At 29.7% G+C, this 22685-nt stretch overlaps 2 protein-coding genes, 1 long non-coding RNA gene and 1 other non-coding gene across 4 annotated transcripts; 3 read left to right on the plus strand and 1 right to left on the minus strand.

The window, feature by feature from the left end:
* Positions 1-1597: 1597 nt before the first annotated feature.
* TRNAT-CGU (transfer RNA threonine (anticodon CGU)) lies at positions 1598-1669 on the plus strand. Its single transcript has one exon. It is a non-coding gene; the product is annotated as a tRNA-Thr (tRNA).
* Positions 1670-2716: 1047 nt separating this feature from the next.
* On the plus strand, positions 2717-7178 carry LOC106121974 (uncharacterized). Its single transcript, XM_013317814.1, has 5 exons — positions 2717-2855; positions 3688-3931; positions 6024-6193; positions 6486-6683; positions 6839-7178. The coding sequence occupies exons 1-5, from the start codon at positions 2831-2833 to the stop codon at positions 7084-7086; spliced, it is 885 nt and encodes a 294-aa protein (XP_013173268.1). The 5' UTR covers positions 2717-2830; the 3' UTR covers positions 7087-7178.
* A 1888-nt stretch (positions 7179-9066) lies between these two features.
* LOC106121850 (uncharacterized) lies at positions 9067-11237 on the plus strand. Its single transcript, XM_013317678.1, has 5 exons — positions 9067-9118; positions 9349-9571; positions 9904-10028; positions 10694-10849; positions 11080-11237. The coding sequence occupies exons 1-5, from the start codon at positions 9091-9093 to the stop codon at positions 11235-11237; spliced, it is 690 nt and encodes a 229-aa protein (XP_013173132.1). The 5' UTR covers positions 9067-9090.
* An 11082-nt stretch (positions 11238-22319) lies between these two features.
* Positions 22320-22685, minus strand: LOC106122200 (uncharacterized). The gene is made up of 2 exons (XR_001228087.1): positions 22569-22685; positions 22320-22414 (listed from the first exon to the last, which is right to left on the minus strand). It is a non-coding gene; the product is annotated as an uncharacterized LOC106122200 (long non-coding RNA).

Below are 22685 nucleotides of genomic sequence, written 5' to 3' on the forward strand. Positions count from 1 at the left end.
TATAATCAGTGCAGCTACAGTAGAACAAAGATTTTTTGATACTTTTAAACATTGTCAGAGTGGCGCTAGTGTGTAGTAATATAGTTTGACTTATGGCCAGCGGGTCAAATATTCTTATCGGTCTTTAAATTGATAACATACTACGTACAGTTAAAGAATAAAATTTCCCCTTACTGACCGAGTATTGTATTGTAAAGTCATTTTATTAATAACATTATGATATGGTAAAAAGAAATAAAATATCATAAGTTCAATCGTCAATCTCGTCAGTCAATAAACGGTTCTTCCTCGATCAGATTTTTAATTGTTATTTAAACGTCAATTACTCTTCGAGCGTTTAATATATTTCTATATATTTTAACTTTAAGATGTTATATTTAAAAACTGTTCTAGGAAAATAGAACGCATTATTTAATTAGGTGTAATAACATATCTAAACAAAGCTAAATTGAAGTTGGGAATCACTGGGGATTCCCAACTTCATACAAAGGAAGTCCTCTCTCGCATACATGTTTAAAACAAAAATAAAAGGGTTGTTAATTACATGTGAATCATTAAAGACGCTATACATACTGTTATTACTGTTGTTCACTTGCATATTTTAACGCCATCTAGGGGATTTTTTCCAAACAAGCTTTATTTAACTCTCACTCCTGTAAACTAGAGATGTAGACACGTGGACAATAAATGAGAGAAAATGTATATTACGTATTAGTTACATTTAAAATAAATAATATTATTTCTCATGAAAACGGCATCGCAGAGACAATCTATTATGTTGACTCCTGGGATTCTATCAGGAAATACAACTTCGATATCGAGACTGGAAATAGGTGTATTGGGTTATCCAAGGGTAAAGTTAATAAAAATCGCCAGATAAAAGCGCCAGAGTTAACACAACTGACAAATTAAATGGTTTTACCGATGGAAGAGTTAAGGTCAGTAAAGGTCCCAGAGGCCTAATTTTAGGTCTGTTTCCCTTCCCACCATTTTTCTTACAAGGTATGGGAAGTGGTAGTAGATTTTCCTGCTGAGGAGATGCATGATAAGGGAAAATATTTTCTTTCTGTGCATCCCCACATCCGTCGATTAAAGGTATGAAACGCGTATGCAATTGTATATGTCTATGGGCAACGGTCGCTTTGCTATTTCAGCAATTTAAGATGGCCGCTCGCTTTGCCGCCTTAGATATAAAATAAGAATATAGATATTAAAAAATATGTGCAATCATGCAGTTTAAGTGAGCACGTGTAAAATGTAAGTAGTGCGTCCAGATAATAGATTATCGTAAGATGGAAAACCCGCTATTATTCTTTTAGATCATAAACACCGGAGAACAAATCATCATCGACACGTCAGGAAAATCGTACGGTGACAAGGTAACCGTTATCAAATGTCATTAAGGGCGATGAAATTAGAACAATCAATTGACTAATCACTTTTATGACAAAAAGATTTTGATGATGCTAACAAAAAAGATTCTAATGATCTGAAAAATCTTATCATTAAAAGTGCAGAGTACAAATAAATCAATTTAGGTTTTATTATATGCATTCTTGCATAAAAAATATGCTTAGATTTCATTGAAAAATTACGCGCCTCTTTAGCTCAGTGGTAGAGCACTGGTCTCGTAAACCAGGGGTCGTGAGTTCAATCCTCACAGGAGGCAAATTTATTTTGTAATCAATAGATATAATTATATGTAAATAGCTTTTGCGCGCGACTCCGTCCGCGAGGATTTTAATAAAAAACTTAGTAAGTTGCATATTCTTCCAGACAGTTCTACATCTATGTCAAATTTCATCTATTGGCTATGGAAATTCAGTAATTAGTTAAAAGAGTTTTATTTAGTTTTACATGAAAGTTAAAAAATCAAAAATTCAATCTACTAATTACTAAAGTCTGAATTCTTGAATCTGAATTAATTCTAGTAAATAATTGGCTCATAGAAATGAGTAAAGGATGTATGTAATAGTAAAAAATTCTTTTAAAAATTGTATCCGGATTGTTTGATGACTCAATAGTATTTACTTATAGTATATACTTGTTTTAGGTAAAGGTAAGGTAAATGACATTGTTATTTAGATGACCTACACGGATTTGGATCATTGAAGTTGTACTAGGAATACATATTAATTAGATCCTTGATGTCTTGTCTGACTGGACGTATAGAACATACTGTACAGTTGATTACACTGCCTTCTAATCCGGGAACTCCGATTTAAATCCGGCATGATAATGTCTTAATAACTTTACATATCTAGTAGCTATAAAATATAGATTTTTTTATGTTGAATGAGTTAGCGCTTGACCACAAATTAAAATGTTCTCACTAATACTTTACCGTCGGTTTTGGTGACCTAAATATAAGTACAGTATAAGTAGCCTATGTGTTCTTCCAGACTATGTTATACATCTGTGCCAAATTTCATCAAGTTCCGTTGAGCCGTTCCGAGGATACTTTCAAACAAATAACCATCCATCCATTTAAACATTCGCATTTATAATGTTAAAAAGAAGTAAAAATAAATAATGATTAAAAAAAATTACGCAACTATACTCGTGGGTAAAATTGCATATTTTTAAATAGCCTATCGTGATATTTACAGAAACAATGCACTGGCGTAGTAAAGGATCTGAGTCATGTTGAATGGTCCGAACACGTTTAGTTAGTAGACGACGAAAGGAGGGGAATTTATATACTTGGGTAAGATCATATTAGTTACTCATTCACCATCTTTGACAGTCTTGTGACGCTCCGCAGTTAAGTGAACAAACAATTGTTTGGATATTTATTACGTCAGTGTTGCATTGGCACGGATTACTAGTTATGGATAAGGTCGTTTTATTTTTAGGTAAGTGTCTTTTTACATATTTTTCATTTATTTGTAAGATAATACGTTAAATATTACTACGTATACATTTGTAAATAATGTATGAATGATTAGTGAGAATTTAGTAAAATAATCGTAGATTTTTATTATTTCGTCATTCGCTTTTCCTTGCAACGAAACGAATAGATGTCATTCTAAACATATTATAAAATTTCAGTAACACTTTTCAAACTATATAAAATATAAAAAGTGCCAATATTCTATCGTTCCTGCAACTAGTCTTCATAATAAGGAAAGAAATACTTTTTATTTAATTTCTTTTCAAAACAAAACAAACTACTTCGCACTGTATTTCCTTAGCCGGTAAAGATACGCTTATTTACAAACATTGAAAGAATAACCAGACTTAAATATCCATTATCTTTTATCCTAATTATTAAATAATCATTTGATTAAAATCTGTTTACAAATATATGATTTTTCTTCAAAAAACCTTTCCCATTCGATTTTACCAAAAGTCTATATAGTAAGTTATTTAAAGTCAAAAAAAAAACTAAAACAAACAAACAAACAACAATTTTGGTTTCCCATAATACGTACATGCATCTTTTTAGGATTTGAAATAGAATCAATACATTTACATTTTATTTAATTGTATGGCCCAGTATTAAATACCAACCAAATACTAGGAAAACATAATAGGAGAGAGTTGACTGATACCAACTAGTGATATGGTTGTGTAATGAACTTTATCATTTAAAGGAATCTCTTGACAAAGAAGACTAATAAAGAAACAAATGAAGACTAAGTTGAAGGTTTTTTTTTATTTTTAACCTGTTCTTTTTTGTTACAGTCATATCATTATTTTTAAGTTCCAATGCTGATGGTAAAAGTTGGTATCGATATGACACCAGTGATCATTATAACGATAGAATAATCTTTGAAGACTACACAGATACGCGGAATAATAATAATTTTGGTGGATTGGAACATCATCATAGTCAGAGTGGAGTAGGCCACAAATATCCTAAAGATTGGAATCCAGATCGAATTTGGTTCCCGGACTCTGATAATGAAGACCGCGAGATAACCACCAAGTGAGTATTTATATTACTTTTTTGCTTCAATTTATACAGGTACAGACCACAAAAAAGTCAATCTATTTAACTTATAAAAGAATTATTAGGTATTTTTTGTTCTTTTTACGTTTCATCGCTTATCGTACTCAACTAGAATATCGATTTACTTATCGATTTAAAAGAAATCTTATTTTTCGGTCTATTGAAGCTTGCAAATTATAATGTGTGATACAGCTAGAACATTGGCTACTAATTACAAAAGTATTACGTTACACCGTAACAAAATAATATATTGCAGAAGTTCGGTTTGTCACCACTTAAAAAAACATAACAAGATACAAATTTAATCTTTAAAACGGTTAAGATTTGTTAAAGGTCGTTTAGAAGCAGTTTAGGGCCTTCAAGAGTAGGGTAAATAGTCACTTTCTAAACTAGCGAGTGCCAGCTTTCCTCCACTACTTAACATCAGGTAGGATCGTGGTTAAACTCTCGTTTATTCGTATAAGAACTTTACCGGAGGTAACTCTGGGGTGAAAATAAACATTTCGCGCAGCTTATAACCATAATGATAATCCTAATTCCATAATCTTTATGTTAGAAACATAATGTTAGCCGGTTGTTTACCGAAATTCACCGTGCATTTAAAGTACCTATTACTTGATATAGATTGTAAATCTTAGGATTAACCGGAGCTCGTGATTTTATAGTGAAACACACATTTTGTTGCTTTTGTATTGTAGACTAATTTCAGCGAAAAGTTAATATGCGTCCGCGTTTCTTTGGAATAACCAATATTTTTTGGACATAAAAATAACTTCTGCCTTGCGGTTAAAGAGCGGTTATTCCCAAGGATCTTGAATTAACTTTATTTTATTTTTATTAACCATTTAAATTAATATTGCTTCAATATTTAATAAAACTTTAAAATGGTTTAAAATTCTGAAATATGATTGTAGATCTTTTGTTCAATTAATGTTAATTTATTTTGACAAGGTACAACATACTTCGAACCGGACACATTTCAAATACTATTTTGGTTAGAAACGTGATTAAGGGTAAGCTGCAAAGGAAATTGTTTATTATGAGAAAGATTTTATTATTAGGTATGTATCAAAACGTAATAATAAAGGTTTTTCGTAGCGGCTTGCACTATTTTTATTTGGAAAATAATATTATTCGAATGGAAGTATTGTGTAAATAGAATTGAAAAATAGTATTTTCCTTTGATTTTATTTACGAAAAAACGTTCTTAGTACGGTTAAAAATAGTACTTAGCACAATTGACTATCGCCGTAAAAATTTCTTTTGGTAGGCTCTGTTATTGTCTTTAAATCAGCGCATTAAATATTTCATTATTTTTATTTATCCTCATTGGAATCTCTGAGTGTTAATTATTCGTGTTTAATTGTTTGATTGTTTTTGTAATATTTAAATTTAAAGCGAAACGGCCAACTTCTGATCTTTTTTCTATTGTAAAAAAGTTTTTTATTTTCATTATTATTATAAGTTTGCGGTATCTACAATCTACAATCACAATTTTAAGTGGTATTTGTCCAATAGGAGGGTAATGTAAGTTGCTATACGAATAGTATTTTTTCCCGGAGTATTATTTAATTAATTATTAGTCAATAGTAGTTTATACAATGTCAAACTTTCAAGGTTTTTACTAATATACTGCTAAAAATCGGGATTCTTACCATAATTAAGTCAGTCAGCCCGTGACCATGGTGCATCTTAGTAAGAATCCCATATCTTACGAACAGCATGTACTTTTAGTGTGTATTGCCGATGATGTAAATTTCCATAGAATTACGATACCTATAAATTGGTTTAAAACAATTAACCTTTTATGAATACATTTTATGATGATGCGTTTGGATTTGATCATGGGTAATAATAGCTCCCATAATAACATAAACACACACACAAAAATAATATTTGTTTTGCACACTATGTCCTTGAAAATTCAAAATGGATTATACACTTCGAATATATTGTGGTCTTAAACAAATACTTTTAAATTGTGTATTTTTTTAACATTAGTCAAAACTATTTTCCATGCAGTTGAATTTACAATTTTTTTTATATTTAAGTGTAATTTTTATTCTAGATCTACAACAGATTTACCGCGACTGGTGACAACAATTTCGTCAAGAGAGAATTACGATGAATGCATCAAAGGGTGCCCCACGACTTCTGAATACAACCCTGTTTGCGGCACAAATAGAATTACTTATTCCAACATAGGACATTTGGAATGTGCTCGGTTATGTGGCCTTGGTAAGTATTGTAGAGATGCCGAAATACATAATGTTAAATAAAAAAAAAATCATAGCTATTTATTAATACTGCCAAGTAATTAGTAAATAAGGTAGCTTTATGTGCTATAAATACTTTAATTTACACGTAAAAAAACTAAAAAAATAGACTACGTTGATAAATATTCTAATATTTTGGTTTGCATGAAACACTTAAACTTTGATCAACAATGTATTACAATATATAAGCCATCATTTTAGTAATATATTAGATTTTAGTTGTTTATTTTCGTTAATTATATTTTTATTTTTAGATGTTAAACTGTATCGTAAACTGCCATGTACTACAACCGAGACTACTATATACCCTACCACTACAACTGAATCAGACTCTCAACGTCGTTGCATAGCATCTTGTCCCACAACACCTGAGTACAATCCTGTTTGCGGCACCAACAATGTAACATATCAGAATATCGGTAAATTGGAATGTGCAAAGTATTGTGGCATTGGTAAGTTCTTATTAACTTTTTTTTTAAACATGGTGAAAAATGAGCAAAGGTCACGGTCACGTGCACTCTTGTCAAATCCACTTCCTATTCCCCCCGCCCCCCTACTTTACTTAGGAAGGAAGATTAATACTAAATTTCAATTTAATTTGTTTCAGATGTAGAATTAAAGCGATTAAGCCCTTGCCCAAAACCAATTACAACTCCACCACCGAATGGAGACGATTTCTTTAACTCGGTAGATCAACCATCTTGGACGAGCAACATTGACGGAAATATATTCAGACCGGCAACCAAACCACCTCACACTACTATCACGATATCACAAGATATTTTAAATAATGTTTTCAATGTACCCACACCAGAACCTAATGAATATGACTTCGATGTTCGCTTTAAAGAATGATTAAAATAATACTATTGTAATGTATTCTGTATTTTAGTTTAGCTTTATGTTATTTATTAAAAACTATGATATCTAAAGAAATTAAAATTATGCCAAATACAAATAAAAACGTTTGATTTTAAAATCCCTAAATAAACAGTGACACGCCAAATATGACATGAGACACGTCCGGAATTTTGAAATTGCTACAAAATATAATGAAAAATGTGGCATAACTAAACGACTACAGTAATAGGTATATATGTTGCCATATATTTTAGCCGCTCGGAATATCGTACAAGTCCGCAGCGTTCAACAAAATTTTAGGTTTAAAAAAAAGTAAAGACACTGATGACCTCAATCCGGCAAGTTAAATAAAAAATATGTGTACGTATATTGTGTCATTATGCTTAAAAGATATATTTTAATTATCTGATGTTTTGTACTTCCCTGACCGCAACTGGTAAGTTGTAATGTTGCGGTTAGTTATCCACTACACCGTTTGGCTATTACACAGCAAATTTTTCGGCCCATTTACAGTTTGATTTATTAGAATGTAAGTCATTAGTGATTGTGTTTGTCAGAACTAATTAATGATAGATGTATCAGTCCGAAAGATGATTTTATGTATCTATTGAAAATAAAATAAATCATTGCAATGAGATATAAAAGTTATTTCCAAATCCTTGTTCGATACCAAGTATTGGATTTACGTCCGGATTTCGTGTTTTGAGGAACACGACTACATGTAATTAACATTTATTGATTACTGAATCCAATAAAAAATTGTAAGAGAATCATTTTACGTACTAACTTCGTTTAAACTTTTTCTCTATATGTAGTATTAGTCAGGTATCAAATCTAGCCTTGTACTATATCCGTAATTTAACAAGGCATTGACTCAGTATCCTATTGATTATATGACTAATGTCATTGTTTGTACCTGGGTATATTTTTATAGCAATGGCTACAATAGTTATCAGATATATGGCTCTTAACTTCACGTGTCGCAGAACACAATTGTAGGTGTAGGATGTGGCGAAAAACCCAGCGTGCCCAAGACCATGGACCGCCAAGATATATGAAAAGAACTATACCAAAAGTAAAGAAAATATATCCGAGATAAAGACCATATACAGGTTTTATTATTAAGGATTATCTAAAGGACTTTAGTTACTTATAGTTTTCTCGGTGTTTATTAATTTTGCCTGTGATACTTATGTTGTTATTTCGGACTTAAAAATAGTATTCTTTATTTGTGCTAGCAATAAAATTGTTTTCAACGTAAATAGTATGAGTTTTATCCATTATATTGGATTAAGTCACCCTTGAATTTATTACCTATAGTGCTTATTCAAGTCAATAAATCATCTATAGTCCATTATTACCTATTGTCGATAGAATGACATTGAGGTTACTTTAATAGGGGCTGTAATAACGAGAGTGGTTGGTGATATTATGAATATTAGGTATGTAATTACTAAAGTCCTTTGAAAATGTTACGCACAAAAAATCTTCGTCCTTGTACAAATTATAAAATTGGTAGAGAAATACAATATCGGAAACAAGTCCTAAAGTACAGTATTTATTTATCTTAATAATATATAAATGAGAATATTTATATGAATGGATGGATGTTTGTTAGTAGGTATTTACAGAACGACTGCATGGACCATGGTAATTTGGCATAGAACACATGGACTACATTTTTTTTGTTAATTTCGCGCCAACGGAGTAGCGGGCGACAGTTAGTTTCTCAAAATCATTTTATGCCATCTGTAAATGACCACGTTAGCTAAAGCATTTCCTAAAATGTTATCTGATTAATATAATTAGGACAATATTTTAAAATTTAATACGATACTCGTTAATTTTACTTATTATCCGTAATGACATGATGTATAAATTTATGCAATTTTATAATTTACCTTCAATTGTGTTTCTGACGTCTAGAATATATATCTCTATTACAAAATGTATTTTAATTTAAATATCATACTGTCAACAGTTGTATTATTGCTAGTTATGAAAAAAGCGGGTAGCGAAACTTTTAGTAAGTATTTTTAAATAACATAATTTTAGTTTTTATGTATTTTATAGATTATAAATTCAAATATGAATTACTTTTAACCTTATCCTCATACAAGAAAGTACACGTAATAGAGATTTTATGAAAAACATATCAAAACCAACCACCTTGCCAAATATATCATTATTTATATTTTTGGGGTTATTTTTTGCATAGGATGTCGGGTAGGCTTCAATAGCTTTTTTTTGTTACAGATGGTTTTATAAAATCCTGCAGTGGCGATTCGCCAGAATGCTTAAAAGAGTTCTTACAATCGGTCCTTGAAGTTTTCCTTAATGGTATTCCGGAGCTGGGAATAAAATGTCTAGATCCATTTGAATTTGAAAACTTGCAATTCAATTTGCCCAGTGGATTACAAATTAAATTCGTAAATGGCAACGCAACAGGATTTAAGAGTTGTATTTTCGATTCTGTAAGGTAAGTAAAAATATTTTTTTTTTGTAAAATATTTAGTTTTTTTTGTAAAGTAGAAAGTCTATATTAATCAACAGCAATCTTATTCTTCAATCTAATATTAAAAATGCGAATGTTTAGATAGATGGATGGATGTATGTTTGTTTGAAGGTATCTCCGGAACGGCTGCATGGATCTCGATGAAATTTGGCATAGATGTAGAACATAGTCTGGAAAAACACATGAGTACTTACTAAGTTTTTTTTATGTTCGCGGGCGATATCTAATACATAAAAGTTAGTCATAAATGGAAATAAAAAAAATGTTTTTGTATTGAAGCGTCGATTTCATTTCAGGAATATTGGAAATAACTATGAGTTGACGTCTCATTGCAATCTTACTATCCAAGGTAGATACAAGTCTTCCGGAAGAATGCTCATATTTCCCGTAAATGGAGAGGGAGATTCTACCATCAAGTGTAGTAAGTATAAGTTCACTAATATATGAAGACTAATATTATAAATGCGATTCTTTAGATGGATGGATGGATGTTTGTTTGAAGGTATCTTTAGAACGACATACATATAGAACATAGTCTGAAAGAAACCATAGGCTACTATTTTTTTTTCTTTTTTCAATTTCTTGCGGGCTGAGTCGCGGGCAACCGCTACTCAAACTATTCATATCTATGTTTTAAAGAAAATTCATCAAACTTTTTCTACAGACTTTGGTTATATTATTTATATCTTATATATAAAATTCTCGTGTCATAATTTTCGTTCCCATACTCCTCCGAAACGGCTTGACTGATTCACATGAAATTTTGTGAGCATATTGTGTAGGTCTGAGAATCGACCAACATCTTTTTTGAATCTCGCGTGGACGGAGTCGCGGGCGACAGCTAGTAGAATTATATTAAAGACATTACATGTAGATAAATGTACATTAAAATTGTTATTGTAAATTCTTTTCTTATTTATATTTAACATATTTATGTGTAATTAATCAAATTATATAAATAAAAAAAAATTAGATAATTATAGCTAATAATTTTTTGTTAAATTTACTATAGTTATAATTAAACTTATATACTGTAAGAAAATTTAAATAGTCCATTGTCATTAAATGTAATGAAATATTTTCTAGGTCGTATAGAAATGAAAACAAGTATTCAATTAATTCCAAAACTAGCCAGTAATGGTCGCGAGCATATAGAAATAAGTAAAATCAAATCAACGCACACATTTAAAGAACAAGTTTCCTACAATTTTACAAACATCTTCAAAGGAAACCCTGTTTTGAGTAAGTACTATATTTTTCTCTTTTAACCTAAACATGGGCTTCTATTGCCGAGAGATTTACACGACTAACATTTTTTTATCCTGTCTTTCTTGTAGAGAAAAATAGAGATAGCGATATAGTTTTATAATGCTGTTTCAACAGTAGGAACGTACTGTGGATTGTTGTATTAGCTTGATTCGTGCAACTTGTCAAAACGTGTTAAAGATATAAGAAAATTATTTAACTTTCAGGTAAAATGGTTCTAGATTTTATGAATAAAAATTGGCTTATGGTTGCTGAAGAATTTGGCGATCCAATTGTTAAATATGGTATCGAAGAAATATTGAATAATGTAAATAAATTGTTTCGGAGTTTACCATCTGATAGATTGATTTTATTAACAATGTAAGAGAATTTTATGGTCAATTACAATAAAATTAAGATATTTTCACTATATATTTATCATAATTATTGTCCTTTTATCATTTATATTACATCTTTTCTGAATTAGATAATTTTGTTACATTTCGTTTATGTTATGTTACTTATTCACATTAAGGTGAGTACAGACTAGAGCATTTGATTATAACAGAACAACGAACCGCAACGACGACAACGAACCTATATTATACAATTCGTAAGAACGTTATATTACATACAAATGCTGGAGAAAATGCTCTAGTGTATATTCACCTTTTAATATTTATTAACGCGTTACTTTGCTATACATTAGTGTATATTAAAATATAAACGCGTTATGCATAAATGAACAATTTCTATAAACATAATGGTCGGAATTATATAGATAAATATCTTATGTTCTATATATTAAAGTAACTAACATATAAAGACATAAATTTCTACGTTCCTGTCAAATGTCAATAGCAATAGCTTAACGACAGAACATATATCAAAAGTGTCGAGCAGAACAAGAAAATAATAATATGAATGTGTTAACATCATCGAATACCAAGAACCGTGAACTGTCTACTATCAAACCTATAATCTTATTAGAAAGATGTTATGGAATTTTCCGTTTTCGCGTCGACGGAGAAATGTGTTTACCAGCTAATCGAAGAATGCGAATTATTGGAGTTTTAATATATTTATTTATTGCCATATTCTGTGCAATGTTGACTACTGATTTCATTACTGATAGCAATATTACTAGGTTTGCTGAAGTTGCACCAAGTTTATTGATTTTCTTACAATATACAGTAACAATAATTATGCAATTATTTGTCGAGAATCATGATTTTGTTAACTTAATCACCTTACTACATGATATCGATTGTTCTTTACGTGTTAACATGGATGATGATTTCTATAAGAAGTCGCGAGTGGAGACTATAATACTTTTATCCGTGCTCAGTGTTTCGTACATTTCTCTGACGATTTTCGATACATTTAATGAAGTAGAACTTAAGATAGAATATTTTTTATCTGTCATTATATATTTTGAAATTGAATTAGAAGTTTTGTTCTTTTATATTTTAATTGGAATGCTTCGAAAACGTGTGGTAATAATAAACAGATATTTTACTAGATTTATAACGCAACAACATTACATGAAAACTTTTAAACTTAATTCTTATAATAACGTTTATGTTATTGATGATTGTGTTAACTTTATTGGACGTGCTTCAGATGATAATATGAAAATTCTTGATTTGACAGTAACGTATTATAAAATTGGCAAAATATGTGAAATAATAAACAGGACATTTAATTCACTGATATTAACAACTTTCGTTGCTTCATTTTCATTTATAATAATTACGTTTTGGACATCGTTGTACTCTTTTCAATCGAACAAAACATATAGATATTTATTAAGAATAATGGTTTGGAGCTATACCCAAATAGTTGCGATGGTAGTGTTGTCTTTAAATTGTGACAAACTACTACGTGCTAAAGAAAAAACGATACTTTTAATTAACGAAATTGTTATGGATTATGACCTACCGAAATATATGAGGGTGCAAGCAAAAGTATTTATGGAAACGTTAAAAATTTGGCCACTTCGAATTTACGTTTATGACATGTTTAGTACAGATTTGCAAAGTATATTTAAAGTTATAAGTTTATGTGCATCATATTTGATTGTGGTTATTCAAGTTACACATTTTCTGTAGCAAATATATTTAATAAATAATCTATGAAAATATATATATTTTTTTATATCATAAGGTGGCAAACAGCGAGCGTTCACCTGAAATCGCTGAAACAGCGAAGCGAGCGCTGCCCATAGACATACGCAATTGCATATGCGTCGTCCTATATTTTCCCTTTCCACGCATCCTCTCATCCGGAAAGACCACGTCCACTTCCTATCCTATTAATAATTAATTTAATGTTCGTTGCAGAACGATAGACATAAAAACTGCACCTGTCGCCAGATAAAAGTAACTAAATTAAAAAAAATTAAATATGTCCAGAGTTACTTATCAGTGCATTAATATTGGATTTTGGAAAAACGTATTTTAGTATAAGTAATTAGTTAATTTCATAAAAAAAATTAAATCGCATATTTTCAGAACACACAATTTATTACGTGAAAAAATAATGTTACAAATGTGTTTAAAGTCATAATATGAGTTTACATAAATCAAGCGTTTTTTAAACACACTAACTAAATTAAACGATTAATTTGAATTATTACAATTAAGTAAGAAGTACAAATACTTACAAATTTAAGTACTAAACTTAAATTAACATCCAACATATTGAATACATTAATTGATAAACGCCATACATTTGTTATTTTCACAAAAACATTTACTTGTTTTCTCATATTTATTGGTAGATCGCCACGATTCATTTCATATAATATACATATTAATTTATTACGTACTATAGTAATATTTTCACAATAATATGTCATAAATATTATCGATATAAATTCAGTACCAAGATAAAACAACATTGATAATGAAACTATAAAATTATTATTAAACTTATGACTATATAAGATGGTCCATGAAATTACTATAATAAATATAAATGCAGTAGCCAACGTCATTATAATTAAATTATTATAAATTTTATTTATTAACATACAAGTTTTTCCAACTTTGCAATACACAGATGTTAAGTCACGTAATCTGTAATTTTCGTTACAAATTTGTCCAATAAAGTCGACGTCCAATTTCTTAACTTTATTATGTCTCAACATTCCAACATCTGTTAACTTATTTAAATAATTTTTGATCAACAACAATCTCTGTTTAAGCATATATAAAAATAGACAAAACACACATAATTCAATTTTTCTTTCGAAATAAATTAAAGAAAATAATAAATATTCAATTCTGTTATCATTTGATGAAAAATAAGCATAAATAGCGATACAAATTAAACAGAATAATATATATATTGTAAATAATATTTTGCACTGACGAAATGACATCTTGTAAACATTTTGGTCAATACTTGCATGGAGAGAAATATCAATACAGGCGAACATTTCAATTACCTTTTTATTATATTGAGTTTGCCACAAAACTAATAAAATCGTAGAAAATGCGTATCCAACCGTAATCAAAAAGGAGATCAAATAATCTGCTACCATGACCACATTAGTAAACACTATTTGATCATAAAAAACAACGCAGAAAAATGTAATTATCCATGTTGAGGTTATGGCTATACTAATTAATTTCATTCGCAAATCAATTGCATCTGAAGATCGTTCGCCCAAACGATATCTAAATAACCCATAACAATATTCAACGTACAACAGCGGTTTCATACAATTTATAATAGAAGCACTTATTATGTCAACAGTAGATTGTTGCTTAGTATTCATTTTGGAAAAATTTTAAGTAACAAATGTGTAACAAAATATCTGTTCATCAACGTGTTTGAAACGAATATGACATCAAATACGACATTATGTCTATTTTAATTTCTTTCTAGTACAAAGATAAGAAACTTTTCATTAAATATAATTATTTTTATGTAATACATTTTGATATTATCTGTACTGAATAATCAATACGGTATGTAATAACTTTGAGACGAATTACTTTCCTATAATTCGTAAAAATGTATCGAACTAAACGTTAATGAAGGTTCGTTTTTTTTATTCACTACTGACAAAACTTGACAATTTTAAATCGAAAATTTCAAGTTTCGTCGAACAATGAATGAAATCGAAATTTTAAAAATCGTCATCGTTACGAATACCATTGCATTGTCTTTTGTATAAATATATTGTCATTCTTTAATTACTTTAGAAAAAGCACTACTATATTAATGTCGCGACAGTGGAATCATACCCTTACCAAAGTATCAAAAAATTTAACAAACAAATTTTCTTAATGTAATAAAACAACCCAAACCAAACCTACAATTAGTGAGTCTCCTAATACTGCAAATAATATAATTTGTTTAGGCAAATCATTTTTTTTTTAATTAGTTAACTTATATATTGGGGATTTCCACTGTAAGAGGAACTACACAAAAACAGTAAACAACAAATTGAGAGGTTTGATATTACGTTCTTGGACATATGTTTCATCAGTGGAATACCACGTTTAAAGCGAGATGTGCAAGAAAGCGTACTGACAGTTATAAAAGTGTGTATGTACTTTACGTTTATTAATTACCAAATTAAATTATATAAGATCATTAATTTGAATTACAACAATAACATAGGTGGTACAAATGCTTATAAATTTTAGAACTAATTTAAAGTTCACATCAAACATATTAAAAACGTAAAGTGACATGGGCCACACCTTGATTAAATCCAAAAAGACTTCCGCTTGCTTTCTCATATATACCGGTAAATATTTATTGTTGGTGATTTCGTGCAGAGAATTTGTTATCTCATTTCTGGCAGCTATTATATTTTCACAATAATATACAATAATATTTACAAAAAGTAATTCGAATAAGATACTGAACAACATTGGAAGTGAAACTAAAAAGTTATGACTTAATTTTGAATAGTATAAAGAGATCCATGTGTTTATTATGATAATATAAAAAGCATTGGCCAGTGTTGAAAACATTAAATAATTAAAAATATTATTAATTAAATTATACAGCTTTCCTATTTTGCAGTACAAAAAAACTAAATCACGAATTTTAAAATTATCATTGGAAATATGTCCAATAAAATTGACATCCACATTACGTTCCGATTTTTGCACAAAAATTCTATGTGTTCGATTCAATGTAATCTTATTTAAATAATCATTAATTAAAAACAATCTTTGTTTTATCATAGACAAAAATTGGCAGAACACAATTATTTCAATTTTGTTTTCGAAATAAACAATAAGAAGTGCTATATTTCCTACAAGGTGACTTTTTATAATGAAATAAATAAATATAGCGATTAATAAGACACAAAAGAGTATAAATATAATTAATAATTTCTTACATTCATATAATGACATGCTGTAAAAATTGTGATTCATGCCTGCGTGTAACGAAATATCAATGCTAGCAAACATTTCAATAACATTTCGATTTTTCTCTGATTGCCAAAAAACTAATAATATAATCGTTCCTGCATATTGAAATCCAGTTATCATCCAACTCAAGCATTGTAGTGTTGCGACTGCTTCCTTAAATAGTCCTCCAAGGTATGGTATGACTTCTAAAAAGTAAATTGTTAGCCATAATGACGTAACAATTACGCTGATGAATTTCATTCGCAAATCAATAGCATCTGTCAATCGACCACTCAAGCGACATCTAAATATACCGTAAACATATTCAATAAATATCAAAGATCTCATGCATTGTATTATACATGTACTGACAGAATCAATAGTTGAATGTTGTTTTATTTTCATTTTTTTGTTTTTGTAAAAATGTTTAATAATTTTCCAACGGTTACTTCAAATATGGTTTGACATCAAATGAAAACAACTACTTTAATATATTCAAATTATCAAGATAAAAGTCTTTCTTTTATTGTTTAATAATTCATAATATCGGTGTTTGATGTTATCCGTTAATTGATTGGTTTTGAAAAGCATATACTTGAACAGTATTGATTTTAGTATTTCAACATTGTTGTATACTTAATATAGGGTGTTGTTTTTGTCATACAAGTGTATACATATGTAATTTTAGGCATTATTAGTTGGAATCATTTAGTGCGAATGGCGCGCTTTCGTTACCAAGTCAAGTGTCAGATTGATTAGTGTGGAGACATAAGCGTTGATATTTTAATAAAGCTAGTGTTGCGCCGATACACCGGCACAGCGTCGGATTTTCTTCCTAACTGTAAATATGTAATAATAACATATTGTGTCCTTTACATTGCGACTTCCGTAGCCTAAACGGTTCTACTGCAATTCAATTTGCATTCAATTTTGCAAAGTTATTAATATAGTATTTATTCTACTTATTATGCAGACGGAGAGATAAATAAAACAAAACCTGTCGAGTAGCACAAGCTGACGGTTGTCGGCGGATGTCGGCTGTCGTGTTGTGGCTTCGCTTTTTCAGTATATTTAAGTGACCGCCTGTTCGTTTACGACCATATCATATAAAAAAATAAGGAGCAGAAATTAAACGATGTATATACTCAAGATTTAAACCCATTTAATTATATCACACTAAACACATTAATAAAACATATAATTCAGTTAGGTATTAGAAATATATTTGCAATCAAACGAGTAGCAGGTTAGTAGTGACGTAACTCTAAAAATAGGGCCTTGACAAACGGATCCTATAAGGATTCTGGTCTTTTCCTTTCAAGGTACGGAACCCTATAACAAAGTATTAATTCTGAAAACATTATTGAAAAAAGTATCTAGGAATATACATTTGTTATATTAAACGATAAACTTGAATTACTACAATTAAGTATGAAGTGCAAATACTTATAAATTTAAGAATTAGTTGTAAATTAATATCGAACATGTGAAATCCATTAATTGATAAATGCCATATCTCTGTCAATTTTACAAACATATTTGATTGATATATCATTTGTAATGGAAGGTTTTCTTGCGTTGTGATATTTAATAGCAATTTGTTCAGTTCGTTTCTTGCTGCAATAATATTTTCACAGTAACATGATAACAAAATTATCGATGATAATTCCAGAAAAATATAAAACACCGTCGGTATTGACTCTATTATGTAGGTTTTGTAAAATTTATATTCGTTTAGAAGAGACCAAACGACTATTATGATTGTTATAAACGCCGTGGCCAGAGTCGTCATTATGTAGTAATTGAAAATTTCATTAATTAACATAAATATCTTTCCTATTTTAGTATATACATGTGCTAGATCACGTATTTTATAATTAGTACTAGAAATATGTCCAATAAAATTAAAATCAATCCGATTTTTAATATTTACCGTAAAATTGTCATAATTTCGATGAAATGATATTATATTCAAGTAATTTTTAATTAACAATAATCTTTGTTTAAGTATATAAAGAAATTGACAAAAGACGAGCATTTCAATTTTCCTTTCGAAATTAATTAAAATAAATAATAAATATTCATAGCTGTAAAAACCTTCAGTACAATACTTTGATAAAACGAGCCAAATAATACAATGAAAAATAAATAAAGCGAATAATATTTTGCATTGTCTAAATGACATTTTATAAACTTTACGATCTATATTTGCAAAAAGTGCAATATCAACACCAGCAAGGATTTCTATAGCTTTCTGATATTTGTGGTTGTGAAACAAAACAAAAACTATTGAGGAGCTCGCGTAAGAAAAGCCGATCAACATAAAAATAATTTTATCCTCCAATCGTAATATCTGTTCATCACGTTCAAATGGGAATGCAATGGACCCAAAATAAACTGTTACCCATATCATAGTGATAGCTATTCCGAGTATTTTCATTCTTAAGTCAAGAGCATATGAACATCCTTCAGTCAGCCCACATCTGAATATACCATAACAATACTCAATACATAACAAAGGCTTCATGCTTTTTACAACGAGAGACCTCGTGTTGTCAAAATTTGTTTGCTTCTTAAGTTCCATTTTGTTTTAAGATTCGTATTACCAAATATTCTTGTAAAACAACTATTCCTGACGAATTCAAATGTATTAGTACATAGAAAACAATATACTGTTCTAAATAAATGGTTGTCAATATCACGATAAGGCAGTTTTATATCAATCGTAATTATATTTAAGTAATAAACTTTACATTATACTAATTACATTTTTGACATTCAATTGTCATAAACGTATTAGATATACAGAGAGTGTGGCTTGTGGTACAAAATCTTTGTGGGGTTCGAGGATCTAAATACCTATCTAATAAGCCTAATTTATGTATACACGGAATGCAAAAAAAAATAATTAGTAGCCTATGTATTTTTCCAGACTATGCTCTACATTTATACTAAACTCGCTGACCCGCGACTCCGTTTGCGAGGACATATAAAAATTTAATATATAGATAAGTTAAATAAAAAGCAGCTCTTCAAGGCATAAATTCGAAAAAAAAGAATAAATAGTACTATGTTCGTTTTAAGGCAGGCAACGCAACGGTCACTTCGCTATTTCAGCGATTTCAGGTGGGCGCTCGCTCGTTTGCCACCTTTTGATATAAAAAAAAATGTTCGTCTCCTGGCTTTAAGCTACCTCCTCACCAATTTTCAACTATAGCCGTAAAGCCGTTCTTGAGTCATAAATAGTGTAACTAACACGACTTTCTTTTATATATAGATTTCAGCTAGATCCATACAGCCGTTCAATAATCGTAGATGTGTTCTCTCAAACATCTATCGAAACATCCGCATTTATATTATTAGTAAGACTATTAAAAATGTTACTTAAAGTGACTCAGATTAATTGATTAAAAAATTTTTTTTTACAAAAACAATTAACATAAAAAGTTTATTTTGAACGAAAAAGTCTCTATAAATTTGTGATTTTAGTACAAACCTTTTGTGGCTGCTTAATTTGGTGTATTATTACTCACTAGTGTGTATAAATCAGACTCAGCCAACCCGTACTTGACCAGCGTGGTTGATTATGGCCTAATCATCCTTAATCTCCCTCGGTGGGGACTTATAGCGAGCTGATGATGATAAATCAGACCTTTTTATAATGGAATTTCCAATTCATTTTCTATAATAATTAAGTTTCGCATGGTCATCTGTTAGCATTCGATAAATGTGACGTGTTATTTTTTAGTTTGCAAACAACAATTAATTTAATTGCGATAAAGTTAATGGATTAGTTCACTAGAAGTTTCAGTTGTTAGTCAGTTACATTTACTGAGTTCCACGAGTCTATTGCAACAAGAACTATTAGTTCGTGTAACTAAACTTCAAATAATAGACATCAATTTGACTTACTTGAAAATGTCTAATAGACCTGATCGATACAAAATTGAGAATATAATTAAATCAGTTAAAGTGTTACTAATTTTCGAGAACGTGTTTTGTATTTTCAGATATGTTCCGAAAACAATTAAAAATGTAAAAAAATTACAGATTTTCGGCGTCATCGTTTGTACGATTAGTATTTTATACTTCTTGTTAAATGTAAAAATTCCAGATATGGGAATTGATTTTAATATAACCGCAGCTTTGTCGCCGATATTATTTCTACTACAATATTACGTTACGTTAATACTTTTATATTTTACTTGTAACAATTCGTTATTACAAATCTTGAAGAGGTTTGCAGAAATCGATAAAACATTGTGTATCCATGTCGCCAAAGACTTTTACCTCAAATCAAGAGCAGGAATAATAAAGTTGACATTTTTTTTTATTTCATTGCATATTTTGCAATTAACTTTATACGTATATTACGAGTCAAACTTACAAACTGTAGAATTTATACTTTTGTTTGCTTATATTGAACGTAATTTAGAAATAACATTATTATGTCGTTTCATTTACATGTTAAAAAAGAGAATGGTGATATTAAATGATAAGTTATTAAGTTATTTAAAAAAAGATAATCAAAGTTTTAAGAAAAGTACATTTATCAATGTTTCACAATTGAATAAACGTATTGAAGATCGTAAAATTGAAATCCGTAAATTAGCAATAGCATATATAAAAGTAGGTGAAATTATGCATATGTTAAACAATGATTTTAATTTCCAACTATTTATGATGTTGACATCTTGTTTTGTGGTTATTGTGTTTTCAACATGGGCGTGTTTTTATTGTGTCTGGTCGGGAAAATGTTCTATTTCTTTTTATAATATTGTCATATGGACTGTAACGGAAATAACTGTAATGGGTATAGTATCGTTTATATGTGAAGATGTTCTATCAGTTCGTAAAAATACTATAGAATATCTCGATCAAATTGTTATAGACTTCAGTCTGTGTGCAAACACCCGAACACAAGCAAAAGTGTTTAGGGCGCTTATTAATGCCTGGCCATTAAGAATTATAGTATATGAGATTTATCCTATTGGCTTTAAATTGATTATTGACTTTATAGGATTAACAACTACGTCTATTATTATTGTGTTACAAATATCTCATATTTTTTAAATCAATTAAAAACTGTTAGGAAGAAATTCCGAAAATGAGCCTTCACTGACTCAACGCTAGCCTTACTAAAATGTCGAAGTTTGTGTCCCCTCACTATTTCATTCTGACACTGAACTTTGTTACGAAAGAACGTCATTCGCGCTAAAGGATTATAACTAATAATGTCTAAAAATACTTACCAATAAGTAAAATGCAATCTCACTGAACCAACCTGTTTGACTATAGACATGTTACTTGTAAGTAGTAGTATCGAGCTCTTCGCCTGGGACATACACTGGCGATACATGTATAAAAATTAACATCTAAGTATCCAGGAATATTTTTTTTATTTTGTGTGAATAGTATTTATTTTTACAATTGTCACTGATGTAATCATGTTTTAAAGTGGGGTTTCACTATCTTTCTTGTAGAACTCTTTCATCAATGAATAGAAATCAACAGTGAAAACTTACGGTATGATTTGCAAGTGCATGTTTATTATGAAATAGTTATCACATAAATGAGTATCATAGTCATATTATACTTGTGAAAACTTATTACTTGGTGTATTATTGTCATAAAACCTAATTACTTTGATAATAGAGGTGACTAAAATTTATATTTTTGACTTCAAACTACCAACCGTGGGTCTCCGACATTAAATCTCTATATCATAATCTATATCTTTATAAAATATATCGTCATCCATGTCTTTCATCTTTGAAAAAACAGAGATTATTTTAAACCGGGATTTTGATGTCAGAAACCCACGGTTAATAAAAAAAGTTAAATGGCAGAAAGTTGAATTTGAATCGGTAAAGGTAAAAGCCATGACTGATAACTGGATAACAATGACAACCAAAGGGCATATAAAGAAATCAAAATGGAGTTATATAATTGGTGGATTAATTGTGAATGCAGAAGTACGTAATATTTTTATATATTTTCCGTCGACTGCTTGCCTCGTAATTTTGCTTAATTTTCGACGCCAAGTAGTAAAGTCACTCATTCATTTGAATTAAAAAAAATGCAAGGAAATTCGGAACTTATTTTATTTCTTAACATAATATGACATTAATCATTATATTCTATGTCCGCGGACAGGGCGATGTTCTGAGTAGGTTGACATCTAAAACATAAATTAAAAAAAAGCATTAAAAAAATACAGCAAAAGTTGTGATCGTCAAACAACTAAAAAAATCTTTATGTCAATTATTTGACTGTACCTATATTTAATGCAATTCAATAATCATTTGTGTAAATCATATTTTATCTGTACTCACTTTCGCCGCAAGCTTGAGCACAAAGCAATCTCCCAGGATTGGAGTAAGTGACTCCGTTGGAACCGCAAACAGGATTGTACTCCGGAGTGACCGGACAACCCAGAAGGCACTGTTCCA

The sequence above is a fragment of the Papilio xuthus genome, unplaced genomic scaffold, assembly GCF_000836235.2.
Source record: "Papilio xuthus unplaced genomic scaffold, Pxut_1.1 DF826933.1, whole genome shotgun sequence".
NCBI lineage: Eukaryota > Metazoa > Arthropoda > Insecta > Lepidoptera > Papilionidae > Papilio > Papilio xuthus.